Source organism: Oryx dammah, unplaced genomic scaffold, assembly GCF_014754425.2.
Source record: "Oryx dammah isolate SB20612 unplaced genomic scaffold, SCBI_Odam_1.1 HiC_scaffold_27, whole genome shotgun sequence".
Classification (NCBI taxonomy): Eukaryota; Metazoa; Chordata; class Mammalia; order Artiodactyla; family Bovidae; genus Oryx; species Oryx dammah.
In genome coordinates this window covers 49,659,289-49,685,290 of record NW_024070211.1, presented here as the reverse complement: position 1 = coordinate 49,685,290, position 26,002 = coordinate 49,659,289, and the positions used below count along the sequence as shown (strand labels likewise).

The window sequence follows — 26,002 nt, the reverse complement described above, 5'->3', positions numbered from 1 at the left end:
AGGATTCCAAAATTACAACGTGTTGCTGAACAACCATTGACAGGAGAATGTTGGATCCCACCAAAAAAAGATACCCCACGTCCAAGGGCAAAAAAGCCCCAGCAAGATGGTAGGAGGGGTGAAACTGCGTTTAGAATCAAACCCCATACCTGCCAGAGACACTTGAAGGGCTCAAACAAACCTTGTGCTCACCAGAACCCAGAGACCCCACGGAGATTGAGCCAGAACTGTGTTTCAGTGTCTCCTGCGGAGGTACAGGCCAGCAGTGGACTGCTGCAGGGCAGGGGCTCTGGGTGCAGTAGATCTGGGTGTGGCATAAGCCCTCTTGGAGGAGGTCAGCGTTATCCCCACCATAGAGATGCCAGAACTTACACAGGACTGGAGAAAAAGACTTTTGGAGGGCACAAACAAAAGCTTGTGTGCACCAGGACCCAGGAGAAAGGAGCAGTGACCCAACAAGAGACTGACCCAGACTTGCCTGTGAGTGTCCAGGAGTCTTGGGGGAGGCACAGGTCGGTGGTGGCCTGCTGCAGGGTTGGGGGCACTGAGTGCAGCAGTGCGTGCATGGGACCTTTTGAAGGAGGTCACCATTATCTGCATTACCTCCACTATAGTTTGGCCTCAGGTCAGACTACAGGGAGGGAACACAGCCCCACCCTTCAACAGAAAATTGGATTAAAGATTTACTGAGCACAGCCCCGCCCATCAGAACAAGACCCAGTTTCCCCTCAGTCAGTCTCTCTCATCAGGAAGCTTCCATAAGCCTCTTATCCTCCATCAGAGGGCAGATAGAATGAAAACCACAATCACAGAAAACTCACCAATTTGATCACATGGACCACAGCCTTGTCTAACTCAGTGAAACTATGAGCCATGCCTTGTAGTGCCACCCAAGACAGACAGGTCATGGTGGAGAGTTCTGACAAACCACCAGTATTCATGCCTTGAGAACTCCATGCTATAGACTTAATGTTTACTCCAACACTGGTTCTTTTTATTTCTTGCATGTTATCTACTTCTTTATGCCTCTCAGTCACACATGCTGCATTTAAGTCTCTGAAAAAGTTGAACTTGAGACCATTTTCTGTAGATTACCATTTAGTACATCCTCCTGAGATGCTTTGCCCCGAGCTTCCGAAGACCTTGTATGCTTAGTCACTGAGTCATGTCTGACTCTGCAATTAGAGATCTTTGTAGGCACCAGAGTCCACCTCACATAACACCAAATATATTAAAATGTATCCCCATTTCATATTAAATATAATTTTTATATTTAAAATAAAAATTTAAGCAGCTTTTTGTAATTGATTTTAAAAATTTAGCTCAGGGCTTCCCTGGTGGTGCAGTTCTTAAGAATCCAACTGCCAGTATATGGGCCACAGTTTCGATCCCTGGTCCAAAGATCCCACATGTTACGGGGCAGCTAAGCCCATATGCCACTGAGGCCATGCTCTAGAGTCTTCGAGCTGCAACTACTGATCCTGTGTGCCACAACTACTGAAGTCTGAGAGCCTAGAGCCTGTGCTCCACAACAGAAGTAATCGCAATGAGAAGCCTTCACTCTGCAACTAGAGAACGCCTGAGCACAGCAACGAAGACCCAGCTCAGCCAAAAATAAATAGATAATTTAAAAAAAAAAAAGATTGGTTACTTTTTACAATTGGCTATGGTTTCTCATCTGTCATCTCATACCTTGGAATTGAGAAAAGCTAATCTACAAATTGTGTTCAAAGCTAAAGACATTTTTATGAATATGAAAGGAAATAATGGTTTGATATATATATTATGTTTTACAGCTGTTTAAATACTGCAGTTTTGCAGTTTTCATAGTTTAGGGGCAATATATTTTTTAACAGGTTCCAAATGTTTTTTGGGACCCCTGAAAAGTTCATAGGTCCTCGTTTTTAAAATGACCTGCTTATAATTTTATAACACAAACACAATCTATTATTAGAATATTATTGTTTATCAACTGTTATTTGCTCAGGGAAGTCTTCCCTGACCTTGAGTATGTTAGGTTTGTCTGTCATATGCTCTCCTAGCAAACTTTGCTTCCCATCAGTATTTCCATCAACTGTAATTACCTAATTATTGCTATTACTATTTATCCACAATCTTTTTTCTCTGCTAGCCTATTGAGAGCATATCTGCATCTTCTCACAGGAAATCTGTTCCAGAGGAGGGTTTCATCACTGATGAGAGCCTGAACGTCAAAAACTAAAAAGCATTCTTAAAACATATCCACCCTCCTCCACGTTTTATCTGGAACATCTGCCTTTAACATTGTACGTGCCTGTAGTGACAGCAGTGTGGTCTTCTGAAGACATAATTTATTCTTGGCTGCTTAACATTGGTCTTGGGTCTCTGGCCCTTCTGGAGACCCTGTGAGCTACCTAATATACTTGGCAAAGTTGTGATGAATCTTTTTATTTACCACACAGAAATACATTTAAATGTTTAGCTGTTGTATTCATATGGGGTGGGGGTGGGGGCGGGGGGGGGGGGGGGGAGGTTCAACAGGGAGGGAACACATGTATACTTATGGCTAATTCACATAGTTGTATGGCAGAAGTCAGCATAATATTGTAAAGCAGTTATCCTCCAATTAAAAGTAAATTTTTAAAAAGGATGCTTTTTATTTATTCTGGAGTTTCCTCAGGTATAAGGTTGTTCACCACACTAAACAGAACTTGGCAAACTTAAAACTAGACCTTTGTGGGGGGAAAAATGGTTTCAACTTACTGAGCACCTAACCAGGTGTCAGGAACTGTGGTACATTTCCCACACCGTTGCACTAAATCCTCATACAATTAAATTCATTTGTTACCATCCCCGTTTTAGAGGAGTAAACTGAACTTCAGGGCTTCGCTGGTGCTCAAATGGTAAAGAATCTGCAATGCAGGAGATCCGGGTTTGATCCCTAGGTTGGGGAGATCCCCTGGAGAAGACAATGGCAACCCACTCCAGTATTCTTGCCTGGAGAATTCAATGGACAGAGGAGCCTGGTGGGCTATAGTCCATGAGATGACATGACTTCCTGACTAACACTTTATTTTCTTAAACTGAACTTCAAAGTAGCAGTTCAGTGTCCACAGGAACAAGCAAGCAGGGCCAGGGTCTAAACTGTGTCCTGGCTTCAAAGCTCAGACTTCTTTGTTTGATATCCTACCTCATATGTTTCTGAGCATTGCTGCTACCTATCCTGGAAGACTTCTTTCTTATAGGATTGTGTTAGGCAGGGTGCTCATAACCAAGAAATAGTGTTGAGGAAGGAGACCATGCCCCAGGGATGGTGGGATGGGAAGTCAGGAGGAGCCTGGGACACCAAGGAAGATGCTACTCAAGCCCAGGTCTGCTGATTTCTGGTCTTGTTACACAGAAAAGCAAAACCTTATTTGGTTAAGCCACTCCCAACCCCACACATGCTGCCTGACCACATCTATTACAGTGCCGAGTGGTTCTACTTTTGAAACTTTTAGGTGTTGAAAACAATTCTTTCCCTGAGGATTAGTATCCCCATTAAGACACAAAGGAGTTGAAATTGTGTTTCTTTTTTTTTTTTTTTGGTAACCAACCTAAGAAATTCTTACGTTAAAAAGCCTGGACTGTGCTCGCTTCTGCAGCACATAAACTAGAAAACCTGGACTTCAAATGTCCCAGATGTCCGTGTAGGTGGTTCTTGGCTGCCCTGCCCAGAGCCAGGTCTCCCGCTGGCCAGGCACAGCAGTGATTAACGGGGAGGGCACAGTGAGTGCGTGATTGAAACTTGGAGGGTCAAACTTCCTTTGAAAGAAATGAAAAAAATTAAGTTTCTTTCCATGTAGGCAAATCTACTTCTCCCAGCTATTTTAGGGTTTTTTGGTCTGTGACATTAGCATTTCTAGATTGCTGGTTTCTTCAGCTTCCAAGTCTGAGATATATGAGCCAAAAATAAAACCAAGAAGTTCACCACTGGTCATCTTATATTTGTTTTATGTCTAATCATCTGTCAGAACTGGCTTTATAAACTTTGGGCTATTGCACAAGTAAAATTCACTCTAGAGGTATGATAAATTGCCACGATTAATACTATTTAAATAAATATGGTTCTGATGGTTTGCATTTAGCTTAATTTCCTACATATCCACCAGTGTATTTGGATTTAACATTCTTGGTTAGAGACTCCTCATTGTTAACACCTACTCCATTTCAGTGCTCACTTGAAATTTAGTCATTCCACACAAGGAATTGCTGGGGCCCTAGAAGTTGAGAATCCCATGGACAGAGGAGCCTGGTGGGCTACAGTCCACGGGGTCGCAAAGAGTCAGACACGACTGAGCGACTTCACTCACTCACTCTAGAAGTTGAGAGGAGGAAATCCTTCTTAATCATAATGCTGAAAGAGCCATGATACTGCCAGCCCAGAGGAATGGTAGTGAGATGTCCAGATAGTGAGGAAAGACTAGGAAGGAGACAGCTCCTGAGCTCTTCCACTATGAAAGAAATGCAAATGCATCTGGTACGTTTATAGTCAAATATATAAACACCTGGTCCTGGTAAAATAAGCAATTTGGAGATAGTTGTGATATGGACTTACCATAGCTTGCCTCCTGCTTCTAGGGGTGTCTGAAGCCCCTGAAAGCCCTGAGTCTCTTAAAGAGAGTGATGTTTCTGTTGTCTTTAAGTGACATTGATAGAGCTGCTGCTTAGCTCAGTGACTATTTCTCTGGTGATTAGGTGTTAAATGCTGTCCATGGAAATAACGGGGATATTCAACCCAATGGGATGGAACTAACAGGTGGCTATGGAAACCTTAGACAGAAGTGCCTAGATGCTCTACCAAAGGGGAATGTCAGAACCTCCCGCCAACATCTATGATCTCCACACTTTCTCATTATAACTTACAAGTATTAAAAAACTCACATGCCAGAGCCCCTAAGGAATTACATAGCATTATAAAAAGAACTGACTGTGCCACTGGCAGATAACTATAAGGTTAGTCACATGTAACTCCTTAGGCATATATAGTCCAAGTTTTGTTACTTTTTGCTTTTTAAAAGATAGAGCTACTTATATATAATGCTCTAGAACCACTTGGTAATGATTTATTCACCATCATAAAAATTTGTCACATAACTTAGGGGTGAATACTGGAGTAAATGCTTATAAGATAGGCTTTCAGGGTACAACTACTAAGTCTATTCTAATAAAAGGTTCTTTTAAAAAAATAAAAGAACAGATTAAAAACAAACTGTGAAAAGAAAGCATTCTTATGCAAATTTTAAAAAATTAAAAGCAAGATTTCTGAGTTTTTCTTTAGCCAATATAAATTTCTATCTCTTTCTTTAATACATCAAATTCCTTCTGTATACTGACAGAATATATACCAGAATCTCTGCCTGTTGTAAACCCTGCCTTTGGGAAAAACGGTCCCATTTTTCTGAGTATATTACTTGTGTTTCATAACTCATGGCATTTTGTGGGCTCCAGTAGCAGTATTTATTTCTACCAAAAATTCACCAAATCTTAAATATGGAACTCAGGTTCTCTAAAAGTCAAAACAAAAACATTTCTGCAAACAATGTTAGTAGCTATTTCCACAGAATAGTACTGAGCAGAATATTCTACGTTCCTCTATACATACAAAGGTAATGCTTGTGCATGGTAGAAGCGGAATAATTGCACGTCAATCTTACCATCAATCCACAGAGATCAGTTACACCATATATTTGATAACACATAATACATACCTGTCATATGTGTAAAACATTTTATGAGCATTAGTGTTCAGTAAGACAATAGCCCAATAACAAATGACATTTTGTTATTCAAATGATCTTATAATGTCAACACCAATACTAATAAAAATATATAATAGGCCGAACTCATCAATGGCACAGTTGTAATTCATTTGAAGTTTCCCACATTTCAAAGTCTTTCATAGGTAAAATGAAATTCTTCTATTTTGTAAAATTTTAATCTTTACCTGTTAAAGGTTTGGCAAGGCAAAGTTTCCCCTGTTAGCAGAGGGAAAAAAGCAGAGATGGAACAAAGAGGTCACCATACATATCACATATGTTGTGAGCACCTCTTTACTCCTGTAGGACTGAAAATTCCGAGTTTCCACATTTTTCATGCTTTAGCAATCAAAATAAAAGCATAATTTACATCTAGATAGATGTAAAATGCTTCAGTTTTCATTTAAAGTTGGTGTTTCCCTTTTCAGACTATTTACAATTTTAAAAAGAGAATTAATTCTGTCTACTAAGGTTTTTAAACATGGACATTGTGAGTTCTTTTCGTATTGAATTTTAAGGGATGATGCTTCACTCTATTTCTAGACTGTTAGATGCAAGAAAGTTTAAGCTTGATGAATCAGTACAATGTTGGTAACATGGTGACCTCTTAAAACCAAAGACATAAAAAAAAAGATTTTTTTTCAAGGATATTTTAACAAATAAGGATTTGCTTTGTATATACATGCCATACTTAAAGACAAAACTTGGATTAACTGTTATATTCAAGAAATAGGTATTTTATTAATTAGCCCTTTATATGTGTATGAGAGAGAGAGGGAAAGAAAATTTTCAGCTTAAGTAAGACTCTAACTTCCTGAGAATTTTCTAATTAGGTAAAAATACTGATTGAGATATTTAGTTGTCTTACCAGCAATTGTGAGAAAAATATACTTTGCATATTCATGAGAAACTGAAGTATATTATTGGTTAATATCCTAATGAGCCATCTGTTTAAACAGATGTTTTAGTTGAGAAAACTGTGAAACATGCTTCTAAATTTACAAATATGTTGGTTACTCTTCCTTGCCTGAGAGGTTGAGCCAAAGTTTATGTAGATTAGAGGAAATCCTGAGTCTGGAAAGATTCAAAGTATCCCATAAATGCAGATAAAGTAATACAGTAAAGTAACTTGGGAAATACTTTAATAATTATTTACAGAACGTCTGTTGCTTTCCTTCTTTGCTCATATACAAGTGACCTGAGTTACTCCGTCTTCCTGGTCAAACTGTCCATCATCTAGTTCCCGCAGGACGCTGTCACTGTTGCTGAACCCGGAGAAGCTGCTGGGCTGGCCTGGCCTCTTTTTCATCCAGCATTCTCTAGAAGGGGCGAGTAGGCACTCCTCAGGCGGGCTTCTGCTCTCTGCAGGCTGTAACAGGTCTGTGTCCAAGCTGATGCTCCTGCTTGGGGCTTTACTCCTGTCTTCACTTTTCACGTGCCGGCTGCCTTTCCTCTGAAACACAAGAGATTAGCAACTAGAGTTAATAAAAGGCTGGGTGTCATCCTGCCCCTCTGTTCTAGCTCTCTGCCTGCTTCTCTTCCAAATCCTGCTCCTCTTCAAGGACCAGCTCAGCGCCACCCCCCGGCCAGGTGAAGGTGTGCTCCCCTCTCTGTTAATAACCATCTGTGGTTTCCTGGCCCACCCTTCTTGTTGTCAGGTTGGTTGTGTGGCCCTGTCTGGGCCCTCAACAACACTTTTGAGGAGAGAGACCTGTTGAGACCATACTTTGGGGAACAAAGCAAATAGAGATACACTTGAAGCTTCCATTTTTCATCTTGGTATTTGTTAGGATCTGAGCAGCAGAAAAAGTGCCTTAGAGGCCACCTCACCCCCATTTCTATAGAAATAGTCTGCACAGATAATTCAGATAGAGATCGTATTGGAAGAAGGGGTGCCTTTCCAGGTGGGGTGGACCCTTCTCCTTGTCCTACTACAGACCGCTTCTGCCTGGCATGGTGGGATTTTTCTGTGACAGGACCAGCTCATTCTGCAGGCTGTCTAAGAAGCTGTAGATATTTTCACTATGAAATATTACTGAGGGCTGACCACGCCCTTGGTGCGGTTCAGAATAAAAGCACATGGTTTTCCTGCCAAGGAAACTAAGTCAAACAAAGATATCTAAGTCAGTAGAAGGAGAGCTCAGGGAGACAACTTTCATGTTCAGACTTCTGATGAAATTTTCTTATGGGGGTTTCTTTAATACTGACAACATGACATATATTGGATCATGTGCATATACTTAGGCACAGAAACTGAATAAGAATACATAATAAAAGATAAAGTGAAAAGTGCAAGTCACTCAGTCGTGTCCAACTCTTTGTGACTGCATGGACTAAAAAGTCCATGGAATTCTCTAGCCCAGAATACTGGAGTGGGTAGCCTTTCCCTTCTCCAGGGGATCTTCCCAACCCAGGGATCAAACCAGGTCTCCTGCATTGCAGGCAGATTTTTTACCAGCTGAGCCACCAGGGAAGCCCATGATAAGATAGTTTATTTTCTTAAAGCTCATTTACATGTTAGCTGAGAACTAGGATTACATTTTCTCAAATGTGAGAGGTAAGATTACTAAAATAAATCAAAAAACCCTTAGGAAAAAAATATAGAAGTCAGATTCCTAGGCTAGTCTTACAAAAGTTTGTTAGACCATAGATTTGTTGAACTACTGTGTATAAAACACAAAAGTATTTTCTACTGGTTTTCATGGCAAATACACAATACAAACAAGCAGCTGTATTAAAATGAATTTTATGGACTGCTAGGGAATGTAACCACGGTTGATGGTGGTTGACAGCATTGTTTATATAGGGAGATGCAGGCTGCAGTGTGCTGTCTAGAAAGGAGTGTGTTGGCAGCTCATCTTTTTCTTGGCTGGTTACCTGAGTTCTTGGGCAAGTTTAAAGGAACAAGTCTGCCGTGGGACCTGCCTCAATAAAGGCCCACCCTCATGTCTCAAGTCAGATATAACTTGATGGTGGGGACATTTGCATTTGCATTCATCAAGTGCAAATATTAGATCTCAAATCCTTTTCTTTTTTATTTTCATTCACCAAATGTACTGAGTTTAACACAAGCAGTTGAACCTGACAGACTTACCCTCAAGGTACAGAAGTTGAGAACGGCATGTTCTCCCTGGTGTTGGGATGCTGGTGGGTGAGGACAGAGCCTTTTGGCTGCAATCAGGCCTGATGGGTACTGCTCCTTTCTCAAGCCTGGCTGCTGGCTCTTTTCCATATGCACAAAGGATGCATTCACTTCTGAATGACCTCTCCTGTTGCCTGAATGAAATGGGAAGGAGGGAGTGCCTAGGAGCACTTGGCAGTCTGGATCTTTCCTTCTTCATAAGCACCGGGGCCAAAGGTAAATTTTGCAATAAATTCCTTATTGTGTATCAGCTAATAGAGGCCTACTCTCACATACTCAATGAGAAATTTCTTAATAAAAATTATGTATTAGTCAGGATAATAAGATAGAGTAATTCACTTTTAGATAAGAATTAATAAGTAAACAACCACCAAATACAAATTTCAAATATTAGAAGATAATTAAATACCTAACTCTAAAAAAGATTAGAAAAAACTCTTATGCTCAGAAAGACTGAGGACAGGAGGAGAAAGGGGTGACAGAGGATGAGACGGTTGGATAGCATCACTGAGTCAGTGGACATGAGTTTGAGCAAATTCCAAGAGATGTTGAAGGACAGGGAAGCCTGGTGTGCTGCAGTCCATGGGGTCACAAAGAGTCAGAAACGACTTAGGGATTGAACAACAACAACAAAATGTCACAACAAATGCTTTTCTTTTTTACTAAATGACTCTTAATAAATACATCTTCAGCAGTGATATTGCCTCCCTTACTCCACATGAGAAGACTCTTGAGAGTTCCTTGGACAGCAGGGGGATCAATCCGTCAATCCTAAAGGATATCAGTCCTGAATATTCCCTGGAAGGACTGATGCTGAAGCTAAACTCCAATACTTTGGCCTCCTGATTCGAAGAACTGACTCATTGAAAAAGACCCTGAAGCAGGCAAAGACTGAAGGCAGGGGGAGAGGGGGATGATAGAGGACGAGACAGCTGGATGGCATCACCGACTCGATGGACCTGAGTTTGAGCAACTCTGGGAGATGGTGGAGGACAGGGAAGCCTGGCGTGCTGCAGTCCACGGGGTCGTAGAGCCAGACACAACCGAGTGACTGAACAACAACTCCACATGAAATAATAGCTTTTCCAACAAATCAAATTGCAATGTTCTTATAACTTACAGTGTAGGAGACGGAAACCTGACCAGTCCAAGAAGATCATCCACTCGAATCCCTCCTTCTACTGACATGGGACCCAGAAACAAGATGGCATTTGTCCAAGGTCAAAGGGTAGCTGGCTTTGAACTGGAACCTAAGTGTCTTATCTTATTCTTTTTACATTTTTCACTATGCAAAAAATGTGAGTAGATTTATGGTCAAAGATTTGTATGTTTCTCAAAGATTTCCAATTACAAAAATAATACATGCTCAGTGTAGAAAACCTGGTAAAAACAAAGAAAAAAAGCAAAGCCCATCCACAATCCCATCTCACAGAGATACCACTGTTAATATTTGGCATGTTCTACTATGTATGTATGGGCTTCCCTGGTGGCTCAGTGGTGAAGAATCCAGCTGCCAATGCAGGAGACACATTTGATACCTGGGTGGGGAAGATTCCCTGGAGAAGGAAATGGCAACCCACTCCAGTATTCTTGCCTGGGTAATCCCAAGGACAGAAGAGACTGGCGGCCTACTGAAGAAATGATGCCTTTGAACTGGTGCTGGAGAAGATTCTTGAGAGTCCCTTGGACAGCAAGGAGATCAAACCAGTCAATCCTAAAGGATATCAACCCCAAATATGCACTGGAAGGCTGATGCTGAAGCTGAAGCTCCGATACTTTGGCCACATGACGCAAAGAGCCGACTCTTTGGGAAAGACCCTGATGTTCGGAAGGAATGAAGGCAGGAGGAGAAGAGAGCAGTAGAGAATGAGATGGTTAGATAGCATCACTGACTCAATAAACATGAGTTTGAGCAAACTTTGGGAGATAGTGGAGGATAGAGGGGTCTGGCATGCTGCAGCCCATGGGGTTGCAAAGAGTCAGACATGACTTAGCGACTGAGCAACAACACTGCATTTGCATATGCACACAAAAAGGTGTATATCTCACTTTTGCACTTAGCGTTCACTGTATTTTGAGTATTTTCCTATGTTATAAAGAGATTTTTTCATGCTACATTGCTAGGCTTATTCCTATAGGTTCTCAGAATTCATATGGGTTCTCTTTCTTCTGATATTTCACTATAAATTTAGGGAGATTCCATCAAGATTTGCATGCAGATCTAATGCCACCATTGATAAAGTCAGTCACTTTTGTTTTGTTTTTTTTTACTGTGCTGGGTCTTAGTTGCGGCATGTGGGATCTAATTCCCTGACCAGGAATTGAACCCGGGCCCCCTACATCGGAAGCATAATCTTAACCATTGCACCTCCAGGGAAGTCCCCAATTGATCAACTTTTGAGAATCATCCTCATTTACTAAAAATGAGTTACCCATTTCAAATACATGAGACTCAGTGACAAAGAAGTTGCATTTAGGGTGCCCTGCCAGTCTACCTTTCATTTTCCACACATGATGTCTTAAAAACATAAGCAGAATTATACCAGCAATTATAAGATATCGCATGCCTTGTACAGTGTCATGATGGATAGAGTGGAAGAGTACCTAAAAAATACGATTTATAGAGCAATAAAAACATGGAGTGGACATTCAGGATTTCTCCCCCTTGTGTGTTTCAGGCTTGAGGGAGGATTAGAAAGCCATTGAAAGGCTAAGTGTAGCTCTAGTACCAGTTAGAAGAGTCAGAGGCTTTGAATTACACAGAGAAACCCCATAGAATATGCTTGCTCACGAAGTATGTTCCTGGGTCAGGTCATCCAAGCTTGGTGATGTCAAAATCAGTCAAGCCTGGGAGGGGAAAAGGTGTCGTGGACAACCACTTTTCTAGCCAGCTTTCTTATCCACTTTCTCTACTGCAGTGTAGGTACATGACCCAATCAGATCCAATCAGAGTCCTTCTCTGGGATTGCTATATTGACTTTAGAATAACGAAGCTCTTTCTGGACTTCCCTGGTGGTCCAGTGGTTAAGAATCCATGGGTTCAATCCCTGGTACAGAAGAATTCCACATAAAGCAGGGAAACTAAGCCTGTGTGCCACAACTACTGAGCCTGCACTCTAAAGCCCTCAGGCCACAATTACTGAAGCCCATGCACCCACCCTTGAGGCTGTGCTCTGAAACAAGAGAAGACACCACAGTGAGAAGACCAAGCACCGCAACTAGAGTTCACCACAATTAAGAAAGCCTGGGAGCAGCAATGAAGACCAAACACAGTTAAAAAAAGCATTAAAAAAAAGTTCTTTCTAAACATTAAGTAATTTACAATATTACATTACTTTCAGGTATACAACATAGTGATTCAATATTTTTATAGATTATATTCCATTTATTTATTAAATATTTAAAAAACTATTTACTTGACTTTGTTGGGTCTTAGCTCTGGTGTGCAGGCTTAGTTGGCCTGCAGCATGTAGGATCTTATCTCCTTGACCAGGGATTCAACTCAGGTCCAGGGAGTGAAAGTGCCAAGTCATAACCACTGGACCAGGGGAGAACTCCCTGAGACTGGCTTCCTTTAATCAGCATGCTTTTTGAAATTGCTGTTGTTGTTCAGTCACTAAGTCGTGTCCTACTCTTTGTGACCCCATGGACTGTAGCACACCAGGCTTTACTGTCCTTTACTATGTCCTGGAGTTTCCTCAGACTCATGTCTTTTGAGTCGGTGATGCCATCCAACCATCTCATCTTCTGTCGCTCCCTTCTCCTCCTGCCCTCAACCTTTCCCAGCATCAGGGTCTTTTCCAATGAGTCAGTTCTTCACATGAGGAAGCCAAAGTATTGGAGCTTTAGCTTTAGCATCAGTCCTTCCAGTGAACATTCAGGGTTGATTTCCTTTACAATTGACTGGCTTGATCTCCTTGCTGTCCAAGGGATTCTCAAGAGTCTTCTCCAACACCACAGTTCAAAAGCATCAATTTTTTGGCACTTAGCCTTCTTTATGGTCCAACTCTCACATCTGTACAGTATTGCTGGAAAAACCAAAGCTTTGACTACAGGGACCTTTGTCAGCAAAGTGATGTTTAGGTTGGTCATAGCTTTTCTTCCAAGAAGAAAGCGTCTTTTAATTTTGTGACTGCAGTCATCGTCCACAGTGACTCTGGAGCCCAAGAAAATAAAATCTGCCACTGTTTCCACTTTTTCCCCATTTTTGAGATTAATCCATGTAATTGTGGCTATTAAGAGTGTATGTGGGGATTTCCCTGGCAGTTCAGTTAAGACTCTGGGCTTCCACTGCAGGGGCCGCAGGACTTAATCTTGGTTGGAGAACTAAAATCCCACATTTTGCATGGCCAAAAAAAGAAAAAGAGCGCATATGCTTTTATTTCTAAGTAGTATTTCATTGTATGGAAATACCACAGCTGTTTATCCATAAATCTGTTGAAGACATTGGATTGTTTCCAGTTTGGGGAGATGATGAATAGAACATTCAAACTTTTATGTGTAGTTTTTTGTGTAAACAAAAGTTTTTCTTTCTCTAGGGCAAATGCTCATGAGAGGGATTGCTGGGTCATATCTCAGTGCACGTTTAACCCCATAAAAAGTTGCCAAATCATTTTCCAGAGTGGTTGTACTACCTGGCATTCCCACCAGCAGTGTTTTATAGTTCTGATTGCTCCTCATTCTTGATAGTCCTTAGAATTGTCAATGTTTTTTTAATTTTAGTCATTCTAGTAGATGTATGGGCTCATCATGGTTTTCATTTGCATTTCCCTTGACCGATAATTTAAATGTCTTTTTATGTGTCTACTTCTCTTTTACATATCCTCATTGGTTCAAGACTTTTAACTATTTTTTTAAACTGCATTGTTTATTTCTTATTTTTTAAGTTTTAAGATACCTTCTGGATACTGTTGAGGCCTGATAGAGGCCATGACTAAAATAGGCTGGAACAAGCATCCCGGAAACAGCTGAGACATTGCCCAGGTGGGATCAAAATTAATTACCCCAGACGGGAGGACTCAGCCTGTCAGCATGCTCCCTGTAGCCTGGTCTGTGCCAATCGGGACGAGGATAGATATCTCCTAAGAAAGCCCACGTGCGCGAAAATCTAGCCAAGTAGTAGATGCAAAGAAACCCTTGTAACCAATCCAACCTTGCCAATTCCCTGTCTTTGTCCTAAATCTATAAATACTGCTGTAACACAGGGCTCGGGGCTCTGGCTTCATTCCACTGTGTTGGATGTAACCAGGGCCCTGGCTCGAGCTAGCAGTAAATTCCCTTTTTGCGTTTGCATTGCCGTGGATGTCTTGGTCTCTCAGTTCTAGGGATCGGGACCTTGGGCAGAACAGATACAAGTCTTCTGTTATATATGTGATTTGCAAAAATTTTTTTTCCTCCCAGTCTGTGGCTGTCTGTTATTTTCTTGGTGTTATTCACAAAACAAAAGTTTAAATTTTGATAAAGTCTAATTTATCAATTTTTAAAAATGAATTATGCTCTTAGAGTCATATCTGAGAACTCTGCTTAGCCCCAGTTCATGAAGATTTTTTCCTATTTTTTTTTCTAAAAGTTTTCTGATTTTCCTAAAACAAACTATCTCTCAATGCTAGTGCTAATGCTAGGTTGCTTCAGTCGTGTCTGACTCTTTGTGACCCCATGGTTGCAAAGGATTGTAGCCTGCCAGTTTCCTCTATCTAGGCCTATGGATTGTAGTCTGCCAGTTTCTTCTGTCCATAGGATTCTTCAAGCAAGAATATTGAAGTGAGTTGCCATTCCCCGCTCCATGGGAGCTTCCCAACCCAGAAATTGAACCTTCTTGTCTCCTGTATTGGCATGCAGGTTCTTTACCACTAGAGCTACCTGGAAGCCTCAATAGCTTAAAGAAATTGAAGCAGAAATTGGGAGTATAAATATTTGAATTTATATTGACCATATTTTAAAATTTGTCAAGCTATCTAAAATATTGTATAAAACATATGTGAAACAAACAAATTCCAAAAGTAAAGGTCTTTATAACTTCAGAAGAAAAAATTCCAGTGATATGTTTTCTTCATTATGCAATTCTCAACTCTCTCCTTTATAACAGAGGCATGAAATGGCTTTGCTTAACATAAAAGTACTGTTCCATGTTGAGTGTAATTGAAACAAGAAGTCTTATATATCTTAACATTAGTCTCAGTAAAAGAAAGAGAAATTTTTTTTTCAAGGATTAAACCCTAGATCAATTTCCAACAGCCCATGAAATTTATAATTTTATTAAAACTCCTTGACAATCATAAGGCAATGTTTGTAATGTTTCAAGTTTCCACCAACTGGTTTTTAGAACAAAACACCTTTGAAAAAGGCTTCCCTGGTGGCTCAGATGGTAAAGAATTCACCTGCAGTGCACTGGACCCAGGTTCAATCCCTGGGTTGGAAAGATACCCTGAAGAAGCGACCCACTCTAATATTCTTGCTTGGAGAATTCCATGGACAGAGGAGCCTGATGGGCTACAGTCCATGGGGTCACAAAGAGTTGCACAGGACTGAGTGACTAACAGTTTTCACCTTTGAAACAATTATTTGTAAACCTGTATAAATGAAGCAATCCCCCATCAACCCCTCCCCAACAACAACTGATTTCAAGGTACAAGCAAAGAATGGTGCCATTATGGTCTTAAAAGTATATAAGAATTTTTTTAAGGCATGTTATGAATGTATAACTTTAAAAAAATACATATTAGATGCTAAATTAACTCTGTGATGATACTGATAGTCTACTGCCTTCTTGAAATAAAATAACAAATTATTTCCACTATGAAAATAAAAAGTATTTACAAGTTGATTATCTGTTATAGTTATTAGATACTTTAGCTCCAGACTGAACCACTTACATGTTCTGCCCTGAAATAATCTCAGTATTCTGAGGTTTCCTGCTAGGAAAATTAAACATTTGTCAAAGGAAAAAATACTAAATCCATTTAGAAGTAGAATTCTGAGTTATAAAATATGTTGTTGCTGGGCTCCTCATGAGATGCAAACTGACCACTTAATTTTTATTAAAAAGTTTTCTTTTGGCTGTGCCACACTGCATAGGAGACCTTAGTTCCCTGACTGGGAACCGGGAACCGAAAGCTTGCCTCCTGCAGTGGCAGTGCACAGTCTTAACCCCTGGACTATGAGGAAAGTCCCAAATTGACCATTTATGTACTTCCTTACTATTAAATAAATGAAGAAGTAGTTTTAGATTATAATGGATGTAAATATAAAGATTACCCAAAGAAAAGCTGTCACTAGAGTACTGAATGATATTTAAACAAAAAGAGCTCAGATATTTTCAGGGAATCACAGAATTGATATATAACCCTAAGAAAGGAGGCTGTGAAGCAGCTGAATGTGGTCTTATATCTTCACAAACATCAAGTACACAGCCCTCGTTAATCAAAATCCTATTAGGCTGTGAATTCTGTTGATCTTTCTCAGAAATGATGGCTATTTGCATAATGTTTAAAAAAGAAAAAAAAGAAAAAGAGAAGGCTATAGCATGGTGAAAAGTTGCTTTTGGGAAGGAGAAAGAGCAAAAACTTTTTCTGGCCGTTCTTTATATAGGTCTACCCTGGCTTTTTCTTGACAGAATATATATATATATATATCTCCTATTAAAAAAATATATATATATTATACTTTATTTATTTATTTGGTGGCACTGCACAGCTTGTGGGATCTTACTACCAGGGACCAAGGATTGAAACTGTGCCCCCTGCAATGGCAGAGGCTTAACCACCTGACTGCCAGGGAAATCCGACAGAATATTTCTTGTGAGCTTGTGAACTTGAGCCATTCTCCCCAGGACTGGAAGGCGCTGTTCACCTCTGGGCTCTAATTCAGTCTTTCTGAAATCTTTGTTAACTTGATCACTCTGCTCTCCTCCTAAGGGAGTTATCGTCCTATCCACTTACAGCCCCTCTACCTGCTTGCCTGTGGGGCCAGCTAGAGTCTGTTCAAAATCAATGTGAGACAACAGCATGGTTGAATTACATATACTGTTAATCTATTAATAGCTTTGCTAGTTTAGAAAAACTTTGAAGTTTTATAAAACATTATTTTCTTGATAATACAGAATCACATTAAATAATTTTCTGGTCCATTTGCAAACTTCCTCTTTTGTTATGAAGAAGGCAATGGCAACCTGCTCCAGTACTCTTGCCTGGAAAATCCCATGGACGGAGGAGCCTGGTAGGCTGCAGTCCATGGGGTCACTAAGAGTCGGACACAACTGAGCAACTTCACTTTCATTTTTCACTTTCATGCATTGGAGAAGGAAATGGCAACTCACTCCAGTGTTCTTGCCTGGAGAGTCCCAGGGACGGGGGAGCCTGGTGGGCCGCCGTCTCTAGGGTCGCACAGAGTCGGACACGACTGAAGTGACTTAGCAGCAGCAGCAGCAGGCCTTAATTAAGATTGCTTCATTTAATGATACTATTCTAAGTGTGCATCTACTAGGAGTCTAGTAAGAATAAGGTGACTTGAGACTCATCAGAGACCTTCAGTAAAGAACTGAAAAAATACGACCTTGAGGAGAGAATAAAAAGTGCCGTCAGAAGTCAAAATTGCACAGATCTGTCATAATATCAGGCACATTAACTTATGTGAATGAGTCTTATAACTGTAGGAATGGAAAATCTTTTCCTCTATCATCTTAGGTTCAGCATCTCAGACCTGCAAATTAAACTAGAAAAAGATTAATAGGAGAAAAGTTTTATTTTGGATGCACATGAGGTCTGCACAGAGAAGTAAAAACCCAAAGCGACAGTTAGACCAGGGAGATGATTTTCATTTTACAAAGGGTGATACACTGTGGTGAAGTGACCAGACAAATAAAAAGGGATTTGGGTTTTTTTTTAGGGGCAGTTAAGTATTTGGGAATGGCTTAGTGGTAAAGAATCCAATCCACCTGCAGTGCAGGAGACCCAGGTTTAATCCTTGAGTGGGGAAGATTCCCTGGGGGAGGGAATGCAACCCACTCCAGTATTCTTGCCTGGAGAATCCCCTTGGGCAGAGGAGCCTGGCAGGGTACAGTCCACAGGGTTGCGAAGAGTCTGGACATGACTGAGCATGTATTTGGGGAAACTAATGCAAGAGAGGGTTTAGTAAGTTGTGAGGACTACAGGTGTTGGGATGCGTCATCTCCAATACAGGCTGCTGCTAAGTCGCTTCAGTCGTGTCCGACTGTGTGATCCCACAGACGGCAGCCCACCAGGCTCCCCCGTCCCTGGGATTCTCCAGGCAAGAACACTGGAGTGCGTTGCCATTTCCTTCTCCAATGCATGAAACTGAAAAGTGAAAGTGAAGTCACTCAGTTGTGTCTGACTCTTCGCAACCCCATGGACTGCAGCCTACCAAGCTCCTCCATCCATGGGATTTTCCAGGCAAGATTACTGGAGTGGGGTGCCATTGCCTTCTCCACTCCGGTACAGGAGAGAGAAGCAATTTTACACAAGGAAATTTTTGTCACATTGGCAAAAGGAAAATTTATGTCCTGCTTCTGTCAGAAAGGGAGAGATTCTGTTTCGTTGCCTTTAGCTCAAAATAGTAATCCTCACACCCAAATGGCATACTTTGGGGTCATATTCTAATTTCCTTCAGAACTGTCTCCTGTTCCTGTTTGCTGGCACATTTCCCTTGTTATATGTTGGTTCAGAAGGCTGTTTCCTTATCAAGTTCCCACTTCCTCATCTGTTCACCATTTAGAATTACAGTGAGAGATTAAGGATTAAATGGTTCAGTTTAACAGTTCATAAAGCATCACTTTTACTCACTTCTGGTGTCTGAGCTGCTGAATTCCACATAACTGGTCTCTGAAGGAATACAACCTGCTTTGTAGCCAAATTCCCTTCACTGAAAATTAAAACAACAGCGTTAGCATTTCTAAATTAGTAATTCTCTATATTTCACACTTGGCTAGAATGTTCCACATGTATCTTTGTAAAATGATCTTCTGATGCAATAATAATTATGAAATAGTCTATATAAGTTGCAGCAGATAAAACAAGGGAAAAAAATCCCTAAAAGCTAAATATGGTCCTTAGAAATTCTTAATGTTTAAAACTTGTAATCTCACTGTGCTAACATACTTGGTTTTGCATACTTATTTGCATTCTGTATTCTGTATTCTATGCTTATCTCTTTTCTTGTTTGCACATTATGGTCATATTCTTAATAGCTGCATGATATCCCAAAGAATTAAGATACCAAAATGTACTAAGCCTTTCCATTATTATTGGAAAATTAGGTTGCTTCCGGCTTTCCGCTAATTATAAATAATGCTGCTATAGAAATATGTATAGTCTTCTTTATTTTTTATGACTGATTTCCTTGAGATAAATTCATAGGCATGGGATTATTAGGCCAAAAGGGTATGATTTAAGCTTCTTGGTATGCATTGTCAAATTTGTCTTATGAAAGAAAGAGACCAGTTTGGACTGCCACGTGTGAGAAATTTATATACATTTTCCACTGCTAGTTTCATTATACATTAGCCACAGCTAGTTTCATTTTCAGATGCTTCTTTGTAGTCAGCTACTCAATATTCTCCTTATTTAACTACCATCATGGCAAATTACCCCTTGCCAAAGACTACTTAGGGTTTGGATTTCTCTGAAATGCTTTTCACAGTCTCCATGGATTTATGGGGAGGAGTGTCTGTAGCTAATGTTGCTCAGTTACGACTTTTATTATGCAAAAAACCCCAACAAAACCTCACTATTAGCTGCATTTTATGCTAAGCTCTTTTTTCTGGAAAACAAATGAAACATTGAAACTCTGGCCCTAGTGGTCAACCCCACACAATTTGTAAATCCCAAACTTACTGATACTGTTGAATTTTGAGAAAAAACAAATCTTCCCACATAGTGGTAATGAGAGATTGCTTCTTTTTTTATTAAAGACTGCTTTTAGTCTAATCTCATTTTAGTTTGACTCTATCTTTGAAAAAAAGACATGATGTGAAATATCTCCTAGCTTTGGGGAACAGCTTGAGTCATCTGGAGACGTCAGCATGAGAGCAGGAAGGGACTGGCGGTGCACAGAACAGTCTGGCTATTTGGGCAGCAGGGAGAATACTGGAAAGGGCAGTGGCTTTAGAACCAGACGGTCCTGGATTCAAGGCTCAATTCTACTGTAAAACAAAGAATGTTGCTCACCATCTAGTTCTACAAGAATAAAGTCATTAGCCAATGCAACCACTGACTTACAATTCACTCTGAAAGGAATTCAGGTGAAGATCAGAATGAAGCACTTGGTGCTCTGGGAAAACAGGCCCTCACATAGTTAGAAATATTTTAGGATTTTGTTAATGAACCTGGTATCTTATATCTTCCCATACTTAGAAAAGATCTAAGGTCATGAACTGAGATACCTGTTCCTTATGACTAACCTTCTACCAAGATGTGTGCTTGACTGGACGTAACCCTTTTCCAAAACTATGCACATGCTGACCTGTCTGCCTCACCTCTTGGGAGCATTCCTCAGAGCTCTCTGAGAGATTGTATCCTGCACTAGAATTCTTAGTAAGTCCCTCAGAACTCACAGCTCTCAGGTTGTGCCCCGCCCCCCACCAGCTGACAGTACTGAAATGGCTGATGATACCATCTAATACCTGGTGACTTTGGTGAAGTTTTAAAATTCTCTTTCATCTCCTATCAAGGGCTTTGTGATAGATAAATAAGTCAGTGGCTATGAAGAGCCTCCACTGTGCCTGCCACTGGAAGGAGCACAGCAAATGGGATTTCCTCCCAGTTCCCCCATTCTTTTAATGAAATGTGGGGTAGGGTCGAGTGGGAGGAAAATATCTTAGAATCAAGAACATCTTCCAGAGAGAACAGTCAAGGGAGAGGGGGCACAGAATAGAGCAGAGGTTTCTGGATAATGTTCAAGGTATGTGATGCAGGTAGAGAATCACATGCAGGAACCAGGCCTAGAACTATCCAAAGATGAGGAGTCAGGGGACAATTAGTCTTCTTGAATGGAAAGCCTCCTGGAGCCCTGGGGTAGGGACTGGGGGTGACCCTTGATGAGTTTTCCCCAAAAGATTATAGGATGGGGCAATCTGAGTGTACTAGGGTGTGATGTTTGGCTGACAGCAGGCTTCTCAACCTTTATGAATGGGGTAAAACAGTAAGTGTGGAGACAGTTAGTCAAAGGCTGCCCATCTTAGGACAGTCTTTGGTTGCCCAAGTAAGACTTTAGAAGGTCCTTAGAGTTAGACTTAATTTGAAATATGTCTGAGACCTCACTGTCTCTGGTTTTCTAAAGGACATTCTGATATAAAATAGGTCCTCCTGGGACTTCCCTGGTGGCACTGTGGATGGAAATCCACCTGCCAAAGCAGAGATCATGGGTTTGATCCCTGGGCCAGGAGGATTCCACATGCCTCAAAGCAGCTAAGCCCAAGTGCCACAACTACTGAGCCTGCACACTAGAGCCTGTGCTGTGCAACAAGAAAAGCCATTGCAATGAGAAGCTATTTCATGGCCATGAGGAGTAGCTCCTGCTCACTGCAACTAGAGAAAGCCCACGCAAAGCAACAAAGACCTAGAGCAGCCAAAAATTAATTAATTAGTTACATGAAATAAACTGCTTTCTGTTAAAAAAAAAGTCTTGCTATTTTGGGGCTTCCCAGGTGGTGCCAGTGGTAAAGAACCCACCTGCCAATACAGGAGATGTAAGAGATAGTTTTGATTCCTGGGTCGGGAAGATTCCCTGCTATTTTCAGAACATCTGTGAGATGTGGAATGCCTTTTGATTTGAAGAATGATAATCATGGTAGAATGAAAGGGAAAGAAGTCTAAAACCATACAGAGGGACAGCTGTTTGACAGGGCAAGTGAGTCCCTCAGAGTCTCCAGGAGCTCCAGAGGTAACTCTGTTTACTGAGCTTGGATAGGACATTTGCTCTGTAGCACAGGTTTCTGAAAGGATTTCACTGGTAAAGTCATTATGGGATCAGAGAGATCTTCAAATGCTCTCTTGGAAGTTCCTGGACAGAGCCTATACCTGCTATTACCTACAGAAATTTTTTACCCAGAAAGTACTACTAGCTAACTGAGTAACTTAATACTTTTCTGTGAGAGTTAAGAACCTTTAGATTCTCTTTTAGAGTGTTATTAATGGGTGGTCATGGTTTGATATAATAGAAAATCAATGCAGCTTTTGGAAAATGCTTGATTTCCACATAAACTCTGTAGAAGTTATGGCACAACCTGCTTTGGTGAAGAGTATAGACTGCAAGTAGGAGGTTCCCTGGGGGTTCAGACAGTAAAGAGTTTGTCTGCAATGCAGGAGACCTATATTCGATCCCTGGATCAGGAAGAGTCCCTGGAGAAGGGAATGGCAACCCACTCCAGCATTCTTGCCTGGAGAATTCCATGGACAGAGGAGTCTGGCAGTCTACAGTCCCTGGGGTTGCAAAGAGTAGGACACAACTGAGCAACTAACACACACACACACACACACACACATAGACTGCACGTAAAAGCTGCTCAAGGGAATAGTCTTCAAAGAAGATGTGAAAATATCTGCTAGTCCTTCCTTCCTGAGGGCAGTAGATAGCTCCCCGGTGCCATTGTCATCATGAGGTACAGGTTAGCCAGGGCAGCCTGGGGGGGCTGGGTTCCCTGAAGCAATGGTAGAAAGCAGAGAGAATGGATACAAGGGATAAGAGGGGAAAGGAGGGTCATCAGTCCAGAATAATGTCCAGGAAAGTACCATGACACCCGAGGCCAAAGCCTAGATAGGATCTGGGACTCTGGGCCACACTGAAGGAAGAAAAGTGAAGGTCAGATCAGTGAGGCTGATTGGAAAAGTGAAACCAGTGGGAGAAGCAAGGTCAGGTCCAGGTGTTTGACCAGAAGAAACCAGTTGAAACAAAGTGAAAGCATGAAGGCTGAGTCAGTTCTGGGGTCACACCCAGGATTAAGCAAACATCAGAGGACAGGTGTGGACCTGTGAGAGGCAAGAGAAGCCTCCAGAACTGCTGCTGTCCCTGGGACAAGGGGCTTCTTCTCTCTGCCTTGGTAATAAGCTCATCTTTCAATGTGGGTAGATAGGAGTGTGGGATCTGGGGAGAGTGAGCCAGGGATTGTCTTGACAGCACAGGCAGAGGAGCCAGAACACAGAATGGGGAGAAATGTGTTCAACCAGTTCTACAACTTTGTACTACACAATATCCGGGACACATCATTTCTTTGTGATGTGTTTAACAGAGAGGCAGTGGAGTCTGGGAGAAACAGCATGTATGACTTTAGAGTCATACTGACCCTGGGTTTGCATCCTAGCTTTGTTGCTTACTAGCTATGTGACACTGATGAAGTCGTCCTATCTTTCTGAGCCTCCTATTCCTCTTCTGTAAAACAAAGATGGTTCTAAGAATACCAGTGGTGGATATAAAGTTCTTAGCACAGACCCTGGAGCATAGCAGATGCTCAGTAAATGTTTCCTTCTCCCTTTCCTGTCTTCTTCTATGCATTTCATAAGAAAACAAAAAGAAGACTCTCTACTTGGTTATTTTTAAGGGAGGGAGGTTTGCTATGGTGTCAACAATCAAGAAAAAGACTAGCTTCCCGATAACAGAAAATCTCATGAACTAAACTAAGAAAAATAACTCAATTTGTGCAATGCTTTCTGTGCAGAGGGCCTGGATTTGATCCCTGATCAGGGAGGAGATCCCCCATGCCACAACTAAGACCTGGTGCAGTCAAATAAATAAATATTTAAAACAAACAAAAAACCCCTTAAAACAAAGACATCCATAAAGACAGTAAAAAATACAAGCCTCAGATAGAATTAGGGAGACCTTCACAACACACATATAACCAATAAAAAGCCTTATCCAATATACATTTAAACACTCCTATAAATACAATTTTAAATGTGGGCAAAAGAAAAATCTCAGTGGTCAAGAAATGTATGAAAATGTGCTCAATTTTAGTAGCAATTAGGTAAGTACAAACTAAAACCACACTGAGATCATGCTATATATACAATTACCAGAATGGCAAAATTTAAAAGTATGACAATATTTTTTTGTTGGAGCAATGGGAATTTTCATGTTCTGCTGGTGGGAGAGTAAGCCACAATATTCTACTTGAAAAGAGTTTGGCATTTATATCTATAAAGCTAAAGAAATAAACTATAACCCAGCAATTCCACTTCCTGGTCTATACCCTTGAGAAACTTGGGCATATGTGCTCAGGTTCATGCTGGGAGCCAGCATGAGGAAATCCACCCGTGGCAAAGGTCATGAGGAAGGAGGCTTCGGCATACGCAAAGGCGGGATCGAGCCTCAGGAAACCCCCTGTTCCCGAGCATCTACCCCCAAAACCAGAGTCTTCCTACTTTACTGTTTCATGCTCTCACCTATACCTCTGACTTTACGGGGGGCTGTCCCCCACCTCTCTCAGAGAAGGAATTAACCTACAGCTCCAGTTAATAAAAATTCCTGGGCGTGACAAGGGTGTCTCAGGTCAAACCTCTCTGCTGGCGGACTAGCTTGTGTGACAGGATTATCCACACTCTTGGTACTATGTAGTGATTGTTTACAACCTCTCAACCATAAACAGCACAGAGAGTTTGGAGTATTTTGAAAGTCTTAGTTAGCATTGGGTTTTTCTAAAGATAAAAATCATGTTGGTGAAGGGTTTTTCATTTGTTGAGCCAATATTTGCTGCTAAGTCTCCATATTCCCTGCCCTTATAATGAATATAACTAGCATATAGGAGAAATAAGTATTAACCTTTAAGATTAATCATGTTAACCTTAGGCTAAGTAAATTCCTTTCTTAATTGTAACCCACTACACCCTTACCCTATAGGAATGCAACTTTATCTGGTACCTTCGGAGGGTGGTGCCTGGTTTAAGAAAAATTACCCCCAGAAAATAAGTTTTTGGTTGACTGACCGTTATCAGAAAGAAAGGATCATAAAATGTTAGTAGGCCCCCTGGCCAGAAGATGATGTAAAACCCCTAAGACCTTTTTGTATACATTTATATGAAGCACCTGATTTTGATAAAGGTCAGGACTGCTGACCCCCACGTGACTTTAAAATTTCCATTTGTCTGTATGTGTAACAAAAGGTATATAAGCAAACCTGAAAATAAAGAAAATGGATCAGTTTCTGGAAAGACTGATTCCCCCATGTCATTCTTTCTTGTTCTCCATTTTTCTGGCTGAATTCCCATCTGGAGCGTGGGTGCTCGCCACGCCTGCTAATTTTGCCCTGGCTTTTAAGATCCACGCGAGAGGGAGCCCAAGGAGGGGCACCCTCCGCTATTCAAGTGGGCTCCAGTGGCCTACGTAGGTGGTGCAAGCTTCTTGTCTCGAAGCTTTATTGGTATCCCACGTAAACCAAGTTATTCAGCCTCTTTTTCTCCACTAGTATTTTCCTACTACACTATTTCTTTCTAATCTTCCTCCATATCTTTAATTAAGCAATTAATTCCTAGGATGCTGACTCCGTCCCTGCTTCAAATTACCCTGGATCCACTGGGGCTGGACCCCGGCAGGTTCAGAACAGCATGCTTGTCACAGCCAACATCTGAAAGCGACCAAAGCATCAGCAGCAAGATGGATAAATAAACACCTACACACAACTGTTACAGTGGAGTTGTGGATGACTCTTACAGTGCTAAGTGAAAGAAGCAACATGTGAAAGACTAGGAAGAAAGTGAAAGTGTTTGTCATTCAGTAGTGTCTGACTCTTTGCGACCTCATGGACTATAGCCTGCCAGGCTCCTCTGTCCATAGAATTCTCCAGGTAAGAATACTGCAGTGGGTAGCCATTCCCTTCTCAGGATCTTCCTGACCCAGGGATCAAACCTGAGTCTCCTGCATTGCAGGTGGATTCTTTATCATTTGAGCCACCAGGGAAGCCCATGAAAGAATATATATAATTCCATTGCTATAAAATTCAAAACAAGCAAAACTAAATTGTTTATTTAGGGATACAAACATGAATGGTAAGACTATTAGGCAAAAGAAGGAAGTGATTATCCTAAAAGTTGGGGTCATGTTACCTCTGCATGAAGGGAGTGGGTATGATGGGGTAGTT

The 26,002-nt window shown here is 41.1% G+C and overlaps 1 protein-coding gene across 2 annotated transcripts in view; it reads right to left on the bottom strand.

Annotated features, from left to right (window-relative positions):
• Nucleotides 1–5,059: 5,059 nt before the first annotated feature.
• Nucleotides 5,060–26,002, bottom strand: part of RFTN2 (raftlin family member 2) — a 74,228-nt gene continuing 53,285 nt past the window's right edge. For both annotated transcript variants that reach the window (XM_040228869.1, XM_040228868.1), the window contains exons 9-10: nt 18,717–18,795; nt 5,060–7,230 (exon numbers count right to left, since the gene is read on the bottom strand). In XM_040228869.1, the coding sequence (XP_040084803.1) occupies nt 6,961–7,230; nt 18,717–18,795 (349 nt within the window). In that variant the 3' untranslated portion in view covers nt 5,060–6,960. The remainder of the gene's footprint in view (nt 7,231–18,716; nt 18,796–26,002) is intronic.